Source organism: Schistocerca americana, chromosome 6, assembly GCF_021461395.2.
Source record: "Schistocerca americana isolate TAMUIC-IGC-003095 chromosome 6, iqSchAmer2.1, whole genome shotgun sequence".
NCBI lineage: Eukaryota > Metazoa > Arthropoda > Insecta > Orthoptera > Acrididae > Schistocerca > Schistocerca americana.
Genome location: NC_060124.1, coordinates 87,711,956 through 87,726,330, shown reverse-complemented (window position 1 = coordinate 87,726,330; position 14,375 = coordinate 87,711,956). Strand labels below are relative to the sequence as shown.

Sequence of the window (14,375 nt, the reverse complement as noted above, 5' to 3'; positions counted from 1 at the left end):
GTTTCAGTGTTGTTTAGTCTATTGAAGGTGTGTAACTTTTGTGCCACTGTGAGCAACCCCTTTCTCAAGGTAACTGACTCTAGATGTGTTTTGCATGCAGTTCCTTTTTGCACTTTTAACGTGGGAACTAGTTGGGATGAACCTACATTCCTTGTTCTTGTGCAGTGTTGCCTGGGTTGAAATGTTGGACAGCTTGTGATTCTTGAGGATTGTTTGTCATTCTCGGTTCCTTACAAAGATGGATAAATGAAGAGTGAACAGTATGTGATGGCATGATCATTGGCAGGTTAGGGGTTTGCTACAATCAGTGGAAAGTGAACTGGTAGTTGAATGTTGCCCACAGTGTCACTTCACAGCCATGGTGAAGATTATTGGGGGAAGGATGAAGTTGACAATGCTCTACAACTCGGTGCTGGGATGAATATCTTGCCTTAGATGTTAGATGATGTGTCGTTAGCACAGCCCTAATGCAGGTATTGCTCCTTATGCTCAGCAGCCTGCAAGACACAGTTCCCTCCTTCGAAAGGACCATGTGATTGTTGGTTTGGTGTTTAACTCATGATGATTGGACCCAGGAAGAGTGGACTAATGTCCTGTTCATGGATGAGTCAAATTCATCATCGTAGCCACATGTTCATGTGGCATGTTCTTGGAACATGTAACAGCTATATTATGGAAGCTGTTCTACATTGTTGTGTCATTGTTCATATCTGGGAAGACATTATGTTGGGTGCTATCTTTTCTCGGCGCACTTGTCTATGGGAGTGGTAATACTGTCCAATCTTGCATGATTGGCCTGTTGATAAGTACCAACAATCTGAGAACTGTGGGCAGCTCATTCCCGATAACTGAGTGAGGTGCCTCAATGGTGACGACATTGGACTCTCATTTGAGAGGAAAGTGTCTCAAATCCTCATCAGGTCATCCATATTTAGGCTTGCCAAACTTTCTCTAAATTACTCGAGGAAAATGCCTGGATGGTCCCTTGAAAAGGACATAGGGAATTTCCTTCCCCAACCTTTCCCTGTCTGAGCATTCAGTCTTCTCCAATGGCCTTATTGTCAAAAGGATGTTAAACCCGAATCTTCATTCCTCAGGCTCAGATCCTATTTAACATGCATGAGACACACTAGGTCAAGGTATTGCAGCCCTAACACATTGGCTACTGACAATTGTTGACCACAGAGGATGCTTGTCCAGCAATGAGAGGCATTATTGGAATTCATACTGAATGGGATGATTCACTGGTCAGAAGCTGCTGTGCATCCTTTATTGTCATGTGAGGACATCACATTTGTATTTATGTTGGAACTGTCTGCCCTGGGGACACCTGATACTCAGTATTTGACTTAAGGAAATGAGTTGAGCAGTTGTGGATAGCGTAGTAGTAGTTCTTCACCATGAGTTCATACCAACAAGCTGTGACATGTACCAAGTCATGGAGTGAAGATTATGGGTGTTGTGGAATGCTTCTTCCATGTTGTTGTTGTTGTTGTTTTTGTTGTTGTTGTCTTCAGTACTGAGAGTGGTTTGATGCAGCTCTCCATGCTACTCTATCCTGTGTAAGCTTCTTCATCTCCCAGTACTTACTGCAACCTACATCCTTCTGAATCTGCTTAGTGTATTCATCTCTTGGTCTCCCTGTACGATTTTTACCTTCCACGCTGCCCTCCTATGCTAAATTTGTGATGCCTTGATGCTTCAGAACATGTCCTACCAATCGGTCTCTTCTTCTAGTTAAGTTGTACCTACAAACTCCTCCCCAATTCTATTCAATACTTCCTCATTAGTTACCCATCTAATCTTCAGCATTCTTCTGTAGCACCACATTTCGAAAACTTCTATTCTCTTCTTGTCCAAACTAGTTATCGTCCATGTTTCACTTCCATACATGGCTACACTCCATACAAATACTTTCAGAAACGACTTCCTGACACTTAAATCTATACTCGACGTTAACAAATTTCTCTTCTTCAGAAACGCTTTCCTTGCCATTGCCAGTCTACATTTTATATCCTCTCTACTTCGACCATCATCAGTTATTTTGCTCCCCAACTAGCAAAACTCCTTTACTACTTTAAGAGTCTCATTTCCTAATCTAATTCCTTCAGCATCACCCGATTTAATTTGACTACATTCCATTATCCTCATTTTGTTTTTGTTGATGTTCATCTTATATCCTCCCTTCAAGACACTGTCCATTCCGTTCAACTGCTCTTCCAAGTCCTTTGCTGTCTCTGACAGAATTACAATGTCATGGACGAACCTCAAAGTTTTTATTTCTTCTCCATGGATTTTTATACCTACTGTGAATTTTTCTTTTGTTTCCTTTACTGCTTGCTCAATATACAGAGTGAATAACATTGGGGAGAGGCTACAACCCTGTCTCACTCCTTTCCCAACCACTCCTTCCCTTTCATGCCCCTCGACTCTTATAACTACCATCTGGTTTCTGTACAAATTGTAAGTAGCCTTTCGCTCCCTGTATTTTACCCCTGCCACCTTTAGAATTTGGAAGAGAGTATTCCAGTCAACATTGTCAAAAGCTTTCTCTAAGTCTACAAGTGCTAGAAACATAGGTTTGCCATTCCTTAATCTTTCTTCTACGATAAGTCGTAAGGTCAGTATTTTCTCACGTGTTCCAACATTTCTGCGGAATCCAAACTGAGCTTCCCCGAGGTCAGCTTCTACCAGTTTTTCCATTTGTCTGTAAAGAATTTGCGATAGTATTTTACAGCTGTGACTTATTAAACTGATAGTTCAGTAATTTTCACATCTGTCAACACCTGCTTTCTTTGGGATTGGAATTATTATATTCTTCTTGAAGTCTGAGGGTATTTCACCTGTCTCATACATCTTGCTCACCAGATGGTAGAGTTTTGTCAGGACTGGCTCTCCCATGCAGCCCATGAAGAAGCTGACATAGGACATGGTTATCCTGGCTCCCATGGGCGTATCCATAATCCGTTTGCTGGTCCTCAAAAGTGAAGTAGTTATGGGTGAGAATGGAGCTGGTTGGTGTGTCACCCAAGCTATCTGAAACAAAAATTTCATAGTCACTCGGTATTTGATATACTGTGTTTAAACTATATTTGCACCAAAGTTTGTGTAATGCCACCCTCACCTGTTATCCAACAGATGATCTCTTTCTGTTCTCAGTTTGCCTTTGCTTTTGCCTACATATCTAGTGTAGCTGGTTTTTAGGCTTGCCAAATAATGAATTGTGTCTTGTTTTGGTCTTTATTTGTATTGGCATCTCCAGTTGTCCTTGCAACAATGTTTTTGGATGATTTGTTGGAGTTGATAAAGTTGTTTGAAATGGGTACACAGGATTCTGTATACAGTATTTTATTTCTTATTGCTGTTAGTGAATATATAGTGAACTACTTAATGACATATTAATAAATGCTCTGTTTTAATGAAAAATGTTAATTTGCCAAATAAGAACTTTGAATTAAGAAAGTAAGAAAAAATTGTAAAATTAATAGCTGATAAAATTTCCATCACTGAAAAAAAGAAATGTGATGCTTGATTGTCTAGCTTTTGGCTGTACGTTGGGACAGCACCAAACAAAGGACACACAAAAATAATTTTGAAAACCCAAAATATCCTTGTGTGGAGACCGCAGAAAGAGATGAAGAAACAGCTGTGGAGGGAGCTGTTTCAATTACTTAGATACGTCGCTAGGAGGCTTGGCCCGTGGGGAATATATTACAGAAAAAAAGATGATACCAGTTGCTTACAGACATTCAGCTGGCTTATTCAAAAGTGTATCTTTATTTCATCAGATTGTTTGTATTTCTTTATCATTGAATAGCAGCTTTTGTACAAATTTTGGAAGTATTATTCCTGCTTTCAGAATACCTTATGTGCATTTTGACTGTTCCTGTTCCCTTGTAAGCTTCTGCCATTTTTTAAATCCTGTGCTTCCACTAGATCAGTTCTATTATCTCTTCACAAGCACTTTGGGAGTATTCTTAATTGCAGCCTGTTCTGTAGAAAATAAGAAAAATCTGGAGTCAAAACAACAAACTCATTTTCTTTGCAACAACATGCCTTGCTGACTTGGTTGCTGTTAACTAATCCTTCACGTAAATTATAGTTTCCACACCTACCTCATGATGTGAAAAGGTTTTCATTGTGGAAGTTATACCCTGGCACCCGTAGAAGAAATTTCACAATCTAATCTATCTCCCATTTGCCTGTAATATTTGACATTTAGAGTCAATCATGATCATCATCATCAGTGATTGTTTTTATTTTACCTGTGACATAGTTTATGGTATATTATGACTTTTTATGTTCTCAGCCTCACCCTCTAGTGAGGAAACATTAATGATGGTACTGCTGAGTCCTTACAAAGACAATTGCAGTTCCTGTAGATCTTCTGACCTGAGCCACAGGATAATTACATTCCTGAGTTGATTTGTGTTATGTGAAACACACACCCAAACAAGTATATAGGCACAATGTCTGTGTACATTGTATAGCTACAAATGTAATTGGAAAAGCACAAAATAGGATGGCGAGAGTCAAGTGCTGTAGTGATAGGAAATACAGAGAGGTAGGGAAGGGGGGGGAGGGGGAGAGAGAGAGAGAGAGAGAGAGAGAGAGAGAGAGAGAGAGAGAGAGAGAGAGAGGGGGGGGGGGGGGGGGAAGACTTACGAAATTTTATTCTGTAAATTACTAATTGATACAGGGTTACAAAAACTGGAAACAATCTTTCCTCTGTGGTTGGCAGTATTTGTTATGCGCATAGAATACTTGAATTTTCTTTTAAAAGTAGCATTGTTTTAGGTCAGAAGACTGCAGTCTGAAGTTAGAGCACTGAAGGAAGCCAATAGAAGACTAAGTGATGACAACCAGGAACTCCGGGACCTATGTTGTTTTCTGGATGATGACAGGCAGAAAGGTCGCAAATTGGCTCGTGAGTGGCAGCGCTTTGGACGTTACACCGCAAGTGTCATGCGGCAGGAGGTCTCTGCGTATCAAAGCAAGTTGCGGGAGCTAGATGCAAAGCAGCAGGAACTCATCAAAGACAATCTGGAGCTTAAGGTAAGTCCTGACCAGCATTGTAATGTAACCTGACCCAAAATTACCAACTATATTTTATTATGAAAATTTAATTAACAAACGAAGTGTTACGTAGTTAGTCTTACACAAATTTAAAAGATTTCATATTTATTGAAGACAACTGTTTATTGACACATGAAATTATTTTATTAATATTGTGCTTTAACTGTTCCTTCAATATAAGAAACAATTAAATAATATTTACACCAGCAAATAAACTGTAACTTGATGTGGAATTGTAGTGACTGTAAAGTACAGTGGAAGCAAGCAAAAATTTATAGATCTTCATTGATTTCTGGAGTCCATTCCCTCCTAAATTATTTCTCAATTTTGATCAAACAAGCCCAAAGGTAGAGAAGATTCTCTTAGTGGATGCTGTGCTGGCAGGTCAAGAAATAAGGCACTAATGACGTCGTAAGACCAGGTTAGTGTTTCGAATATATTAATCACAGGAACATAAATTGAGCTATTTAATTATCAGTACAAAAAATAAAAATAAAATCAATAAAACCCTATTTTACCCATTGGGGTGTTTTTTATGCCAAAGTTCCCCTCAATTGTGGTCCAGAGACTCTCATTTTTGGCTTAAGTCTTATTTGTATCTATACATTCTGTGCCAGTTATGTGTAGGAAGTGCCCATTTTGTAGCAAATATTGGAGGTTGCTAGATCAATGGCCGAAGCCTTCTTGCTCAAAGAGGTCATAAGTCATATCAGTTTTTTATCCATCGAGGTTTCTGCCAGCTCAGAATCCAACAACAACATGCCCTTGAACAGAACTCATTCTTCATTTATGTAGCACATAGCTCTCAGATCTCAGGTAACACAGTCTACAGTTCTACAGATGTCACAAAGCGGTTGCCTCCTCTTACTTCAAAATACTATTTGTTACATTTCAAAACCTTAAAAAAATTCACAGAACACCTGAAGGGTGAGGTGTTCCTGCTATCTTCATAGATGGTAGCTCTACACACTTACAAATGGATGTGATGCTAATCATATATCACCATCTTAAATATGGCCCACCTTCATCCTAGCCTGAAAAAAATACACTAAATATTTTGCAGGAACATCTGAAACTGGAATTTTCATGTGCCTGCTCCTCCCCACATTCTAATCTTTATTTACCTCTACATCTACATGGCTACTCTGCAATTCATACTTGAGTGCCTAGCAGAGGTTCCACTGAACCACCTTCACACTAATTTCTATTATTCCAATTTCAGAATGGTGTCAACAAAATATTTTCACATTTGTAGGAGAAAGTTGGTGACTGAAATTTCATGAGAAGATTCCCACCACAATGGAAAACACCTTTGTTTCAAGGATTTCCACCCCAGATTCTGCATCATGTCCATGACACTGTCTCTTGGTAATACAAAACATGCTGCCATTTTTTGAACTTCATAGGTGTAATCATGGTAGTTCTATCTGATAAGGATTCCACACCGCACTTCACTACTCCAAAAGGGGAAAGACAAATGTAGTGTAGCCATTGACTTTAGTAGCTCCGTTGCATCTTTCAAGTGTTCTGCCAGGAAAATGCAGTATTTTAGTTCACCTTCCCCTCAACATTTTCTGTGTGTTCTTTCCAATTTAAGTTGTTCGTAATTGTAATTCCTAGGTATTTAGTTGAATTCATGGCTTTTAGATTTGATTGATTTATCATGTAACCAAAGTTTACAAAACTTCTTTTAGCACTCATGTGAATAAGCTCAAACTTTTCATTATTTGGCATCAATTGTCAGTTTTTGCACCAGAGAGATATTTTCTCTAAATTGTTTTGCAATTAGTTTTGATCTTCTGATGAGTTGACTAGATGATAAACAACAGCATCATCAGCAAACAACATCAGACAGCTGCTCGGATTGTCTCTTAAATGGTTTATAAAGATAAGGAACAGCAGAGGACATATAACACCACCATGGAGAACACCAGATGTCAGTTCTACTTTACTCTGTGACTTTCCTACAGTTACTACGAACTGTGACCTCTTTGACAGGAAATCACGAATCCAGTCATATATCTGAGATGATATTCCGTAAGCACACAATTTGATTACAAGTCGCTCATTAGGTATGGTGTCAAAAGTCTTCTGGGAAAATATAAATGAGGAATCAATTTGAAATCCCTTGTTGATAGTACTCAACACTTGGCGATGTTAATGATAAAGGCCTGTAATTTAGTGGATTGCTCATATTACCTTTCTTCAATATTAGAAACTTTGAAAGGAATCTAATCGGTGTAAAATGTGGACCAAAGGACTTGTTGTTATTTCTTGATTTGAATTCTGGAATATGTACAAGGGTCATTCAATAATTAGAGAGACAAATTGGTTTGGGGAGAAAACTGTTAGTAGGGCAAGGTTGGTACTTTTATGGCTTTAAGTTGGCATCACTGGAATGAACCCTGAACAGCTGATCTATCAACATTGTTCTGTTTATAACCTCAAAAATATATTTCAAGATGGCAAGGCCACTAGAAATTTTCTGTTGTTTGTTTTTTATTTGCTGAAGGCGAAAAACCAGTGAATATATACTGTAAAATGTCTAAAGTTTATGCTTGTGCAAATTTTTACAAGTGGGTAGAGCAGTTCAAAACTGGTCACGACTCAGTGACTGATGAACACCGCTCTGGCCGATCAGTTGCAGTTTCAACTCCCTCACTTGATAGTTGAATTGATGACATTATTCGATAAGGTTCAAGTTAGTACTGGTAAAATTCGTTATATGTAAGAAGCTGTAGTACCACAAAACATGTGCAGGATGGTTCCCAAAGGTGTTGACTCAGCTACACGAGGAAACAAGATTGAGGGTGTGCACAAAGCTAAAGGAACGTTATGACAGAGAAGGTGAGCACTTCCTCAACAAAATTTTAACTTGAGATGAAACTTAGGTCCATTGTTGTGAGCCAGAATCAAAAAGACAAAGTATGGTGTGGAAGCGCACCAACTCACCTGCCAAGAAAAAATTCAAAACCCCAGCATCAGACGGGAAAGTCATGTTGACTGTGTTTTCGGGTGCTGAAGGTCCAGTTTCTTGTGATTACTTCGAAGAGCAGCATACAATGAACAGCCAATACTACTCAGATCTGCTTTTAAACAGGGTGAAGCTACCCACGAGAGAGAGACATTGTGGATCTCAGAGATGTGCGATTCTCCAGCATGACAACGCACAACCTCATATTGCTCAACTAACTCGTGAAACCGTCGACAAAATGTGCTGAGAAGTACAGCCTCATCCCCCTTACAGTCCTGATTTAGCATCTAGTGATTTCCATTTGTTTGGTGCACTGAAGGAGGCATTACGTGGGAAAAAGTTCCAGAACGACGAGGATGTTAAAAAGTTTGTGGGAAATTGGTTCAAACATCAAGATAAAGAGTTCTTTGCAGCCAGAATAAAAAAAGAGCTTGTAGCTTGTTGAAACAAGTACATAAATGTTCAAGGGGATTATGTTGTAAAGTAGAAAAAGTATTGTTTTGTAAAAATAAACACTTTTTTCCCAGGCCAATTTGTCTCTTTAATTATTGAATAACCCTCGTGCTTCGTCTTCTTTTTGTCAAGGAATTTCGAAAGGCTGTGTTTAGTAATTCTGCTTTAGCAGCACTGTCATTGATAGTACTACCATCGCTATCGTGCAGACAAGGCATTGATTGTGTCTTGCTACTACTATGCTTTACATACGACCAGGATCTCTCTGGATTTTCTGCCAGATTTAGAAACAAAGTTTCATTATATAAGCTGTCATAAGCATCTCATATTGAAGTCTGTGCTAAATATCAAGCTTATGTAAAAGATAACCAGTATTGGGGATTTTGTATTCATTTAAATTTGGCATGCATTTGTCATCAAACATATTTTTATCTGCTTTTTTGAATAGATATATTTTTTGTTTATTTCTGGTGGATTTGGGAGCTACAGTCTTCAGACTCACTATGTCAACCATGTGTTCACTAATTCCTGTATCCATTTTGATGCTTGTTATTACCTCAGGATTATTTGTTGCTAAGAGGTCAGGAGTGTTTTCACGACCATTTACTATTCAAGTGTGCTCATGAACTAATTGCTTGAAATAATTTTCAGAGAATGATAATACCAGTGCTTCAAATTGTGTAGAGGTAACCGTCAGCCATTGGAAATGACTTCATCTTAGTTGTTCTCCTGGGCAACAGATACTTGGGAATACTGAGAGTAAATTAAAGCAAAGCAAGCCTTCACATCTTGCCCAATTCTACACCTATACATAAAAAATATTATATTTTTAGCAATTAAAAGCTCAAAGTGTCTTGGCCTTTTCTCTTAAATGCAGAAAAATTCACAAAATAAAAGTATTTATATTTAAACCAAACAATGGAAAATCCAGGATGAAATGTAACAATGAATGAAAAGGATAGATTCGAAATTTCTCAGGTATTGGTACCATTGATTCTGCAGATTTCTGTAAAAAGGAGGAGAAGAAATGTCACATGCATTTGGAAGTTGTGAAAATATTACATGACGTTTTGAAACAATTGTCAATTTTTGTAACTACAGTGCTGCAGACTAACACAGGGCATGTGAAGATTGGCATTTCACTTCTTTTTTTTCCAAAGATTGAAGCTGCTTTTCTCCATGCAAAAGCAGATTTTCACCATGCAGGAAACTGATTCTGCTTGTTGTTAGGATTACATATGACCCCTGGTATAGAGTGATTTCAGTCCATCATTGTGTGAGATCTTGATAGACACAATTTATACCACATCAAAAAACCATTGTTATCCTCCTCCAGGCTGAGAATGTGTAGTTCGGCCCTATTGACTGCTCCCAAGCTTCATCAACCTTGGAAATTTTACACAAGCTCTGGTTGTGTCTTCTGTCAATAGTGTTCTGAGGATACTAGAAATAATTTATTTAAAAAATAAATAAATAAAAGAGAGATATTAAGGTGTGACTTCAGCAAATAAATTGAAAAGAACATAAAATGAAAAATAAAAAGGACAGATATGCAAGACCGTTAATAAAATTGAGGGAGACTGAATCGATCATCATAATGATATTTTCAAGAAAATAATAGTTTGTTAAGTGCATATAAAAATAAAGACAGGAAACAATTTCAAGGTCTCAATAAAGTCGGGAAGTGTTTGTTGCTGGCATCTACCATATGAAGTTGTGACAATTTATAAAGTGTAAAGTAAATTTTTATCGTCTCATACTTCTATCTCAGTATGACCCTTTGATTGTATTTAACCAGGGAAATGGCTGCTTACATAACTGTCTTTTTCATAATAAATGTGTGACAAAAAATTGCAGATAAAACTCTCTTTGTAAGTCCTAAACTAATTTTAAAAGTCTTAACGAGGGGGTGGGGGGGGGGGGGGGGGGGTTGGGGTTGGGAGGCCAGAAAGCTTCAATTATAAAAGTAGTTTAGTATGAGCAAGTTTTCTTCTCTTTGATAACCATTCCTTGCACCATACATTTCTCTTTTGTGTATTTTCTTCCAAGTTTTCAAACAATGGAAAGTCCAGGCTGGAAAAGCAACAATATTGTGAAAATGACAGATTTCTGCTCACCGTGAAGATGACATGAGTTGCAGACAGGCATGATGAAAAGGCCGTTACACATTAGCTTTTGGCCAAAGCTTTCTTCAGAAAAGAGAAGCGTGCACACATTCACGCAAACAAGCAAGCAAGCGAGCGCGTGCGTGTCCACATGTCACGCACACGCGACTGCTATCACCAGCCACTCTGGCAATTCTGGCTGGATGTAATTGTTGTTTGTGTGTGTGTGTGTGTGTGTGTGTGTGTGTGTGTGTGTGTGCACTTATCTTTTCTGAAGAGGACTTTGGCCAAAAGATAATGTGTAACAGTCTTTTCATCATGCCTGTCCAAAACTCAGCATGTCATCTTTACAGTGAGTAGCAATCTATCCTTTTCGTAATATTGTTCTTCCAAGTTTCAACACTTGCCATTAACAAGCAGCTGAAGTGGCTATAAGGTCTTCATTCAGTATGATCACCACCACCACCACCACCACCAACAACAACAACAACAACAACAACAACATCATGCAGATTGACGAAGATTAAAGTGTCCTCCGCTATATGTACACAAAGGCCTGAAGTAGAGGGGTTTTGCTTTAGGTCTTATGAATTAAATGTATTGTGTCTGATTTGGAGTCTGCAACATTTTTCCATAATTCTGGTTTGATTGCTAGTGTGCTGTGTTTGGTCTACCCTTTATACTTCAACATTGCAGACACTTCACTGTGAAGTGAAACAAATGTTGTATGCAGCCTTTGTACTGAGGTTACCAAGTTGTTGCTCACTATCATTTGGCAGTTTATCATGATATGCCATGAAACTTACAAGGGAATGGTCCAATAATACATGTCAAAACCCACCCTGAAATTTTTTATGCAGGAAGAAGATGACGAAAGAAGAGCACTGTCAAAATTTTAACTGCTAAGAGGCATGTCAAGTATTAAAAAAATAGCTGAAATTTGCCAAATTTGAAGCACACCAGTTGGTGGTACAATTGTACACATGTACTGGTACTGTAGCAACTGTGCATGTGCAACTAGGCACACACACAGATACATTTGTAAACAGGAAACATGACACAAACTGATCATAATTTGTAAAGGCCATTTCAGGTTACCATTAGTCGATGGTTTCTCTGACACTACAGTACACAGTTATTGTTCTCTCAAATTAGCCACTCAAGTACCATCTATTACAAATTATTAGTTGCATTTTTCAGTGTTGGTAAGTATTGACAATACAGATAAAGCTGAATCAATATTTATTGTGCTTTCATAAGACATACCAGCTAATAGTACCTTGTTTTTCTTCCAGTTTCATAGTAATGTGGAATCCAACCAATGTTCTCAATTTAGCGATGATGAAATATGAAGAACGTGGTTTCCAGCCGAAATCACCTACTTCTCCTGAGGATGTACATGTGTGTCATTTGTTAGCTGATTTCCTTGACATTCATCCAAATGATATTCACATTTTGTTTGAAATTGTGTATACATTAGAAGAAAGAGGAAATAACTGTGACGATTCCATGAATTGTGATTTGGACAACCTCAGTTTTGTCAGTAACAGTTCTGAAGAAGAATACCTTCCAAGCCTAAAGAAACATGCGCTGCAACAGATTTCAGCAACAAAGGAAATGCAGTGAAACATTGGTTAAGGAGGGAAAAATGCTTGAAGTTATGCAGTGTGCAAAGGCATTTTCATTTCGTAAAATCAGAGCTTGAACTCTACAAATGGAAGGATGAATTACATGAAGTAAGAAATATGTGCCAAATGGAAACCTGAAACCATCCGAATGAAAAACTGTTTGAAAGATTTATAACTGCTCGTGAGAGGGTATGCACCGTTACCGATGGAAATCTAAAAGACTGGGCCCTCTGAATTGTATCTGACATGAACATTGGTAATTTCCAGGCTTCGTCTACCTGGCTACACAGGTTCTAGAAATTATACAGAATAGGAAGTTACAAAATTACCAAGTTTATGTCACTTAAACATGTACAGCAGCTGTCAGTGATAGACACTGCTATAGAGAAATTCATAGCTGATGTAAAGACAAGATTTGCTGTTATCCCTGCGACTGCTGTTTATAATGCTGATAAGTCAGGTTTCGTTAAAGAACTGCGTGCACAATGCACCTTATCATTTCAGGGTGAGAAAAAGACTGAGTCGGTGTCCAATCAATGATTGCAGTGACACATTCATATATGATAATGCCCATGATAAGTATGAATGGTTTACTGTTTCCATAGCTGTATATCTGTCTTAAAGAACCGCAAGGCAAATTAGGACCAAAAATAAAATATGGACTTTTTAGTTTTAAAAAATCTTGTAACCGATGTATCAAAATCTGGAAAAATAGGAAAGAATAATTTTCAACATTTCGTTCAAAATGTATTCCTACCAGTTGCAGAAACTAATTCAATACTTTTGTTGGATTCATGGTCTGGACATAATGACACCTCTGTTTTTGTGGTGGATGACGAATATCTGTGGATGTAATATGGATTCTGACTGAAACTACTAGTGTGAGCCAACTTCTCGATAAAGAATTTTTTCAACAGTGGAAAGCATTTTTCAGAAAATTATCAGACGACACAATTTCCGATACCTCTCTCTCATTTCAGGTTTATCAACAGAACAGTATTCTTAAGCTCCAGTCATTTGTGCATTACCAGTTTTCTCCACCACACTTTACGAATTTGATCAAATATGCCTGGTATGCAGTGCAGTATGCAGAACAGTGGGCCAAACCATTTCTGACTCCATCCCAGTTCTTTCTAAATAAAACTAGTGGTTACTGTGAAGTGTCTGACTGCACCAATTTTTCTGTTGTCTGGTGCAAGAAAAATGTTTGTTTTTGTCATTCCACAGACACTTCACATTTTTATGATGCCTTCAGGGAATAAACAACTAACTGTTTCACTAATAAGCAAATGTACAACATTAAAACATTATTATAAGGAATGGCCTACAGGACTCGTTATAAAATGTAATACTGCAAGACACATTTCATTTCAACAAATTACAAATCCTTATTGATGGATGTCGCCTGCGACATCAAACACTGCCATGATTTTATTTTCCCTGCTCACCTCTTTTATCAGAATTAAATGTGCAAGAATTGAACTGTCGATATGAAGTTGTTCAAAAAGATGTTTATATAGCTTAAGCCAGCTTTTCACCAGAGCAAACAAGCACGAGCAAAGGAGAATTCTATCTGGTGTACCCAGTAGGCCTCTTGCAGATCTTTCAACTGGATGCCACTGCAGAAACGTACGTGTCCCTAAACTTCCCCGTTTACCTAACCGGAAAATGGAAATCTGCAGTTTAACATGGAATCTGAACCACATGTCTTTCGTGGCCACTCCAACATCTGTGAGAAGTGAATGCTCAGTTAAAAATCATAGTTCCCATGTGCTCTGTATCACAAAGTGCACGCTTTGCCACTAGACCATGATTGTTTTAGAAAAAAAAGAATAAAACCATTAGACCTTATACGTGTAGTGCAAATGCTAGCTGTGTCACCTTTTGAGATGATACTCGACATCGGTAATTAGTGTTCTGTTTATAAATTTCCCCTTACTGGTAATGAGAAGCCAGGGAAAAATAGCTGTTGACATACAAGGAAAATTTTGGACCAGTACTAAGGAGATATGGAAATGCAGTTCTGTGTAAAGTACATGCTCTCAACGCATGTCATGCTTCCATACAAATTGAGACACTTAAATTCTTCCTACACTGTACCATTTTGCATACTCTGTCAAGAACAGTGCGCTCCTACAA

General features: G+C 38.1%; 1 protein-coding gene across 1 annotated transcript in view; it reads left to right on the top strand.

Moving 5' to 3' along the window:
- Positions 1 to 14,375, top strand: part of LOC124619709 (coiled-coil domain-containing protein 85C) — a 74,254-nt gene that overhangs the window by 24,290 nt on the left and 35,589 nt on the right. Inside the window, exon 2 of the mRNA XM_047146267.1 lies at positions 4,798 to 5,055. Within this exon, the coding sequence (XP_047002223.1) occupies positions 4,798 to 5,055 (258 nt within the window). The remainder of the gene's footprint in view (positions 1 to 4,797; positions 5,056 to 14,375) is intronic.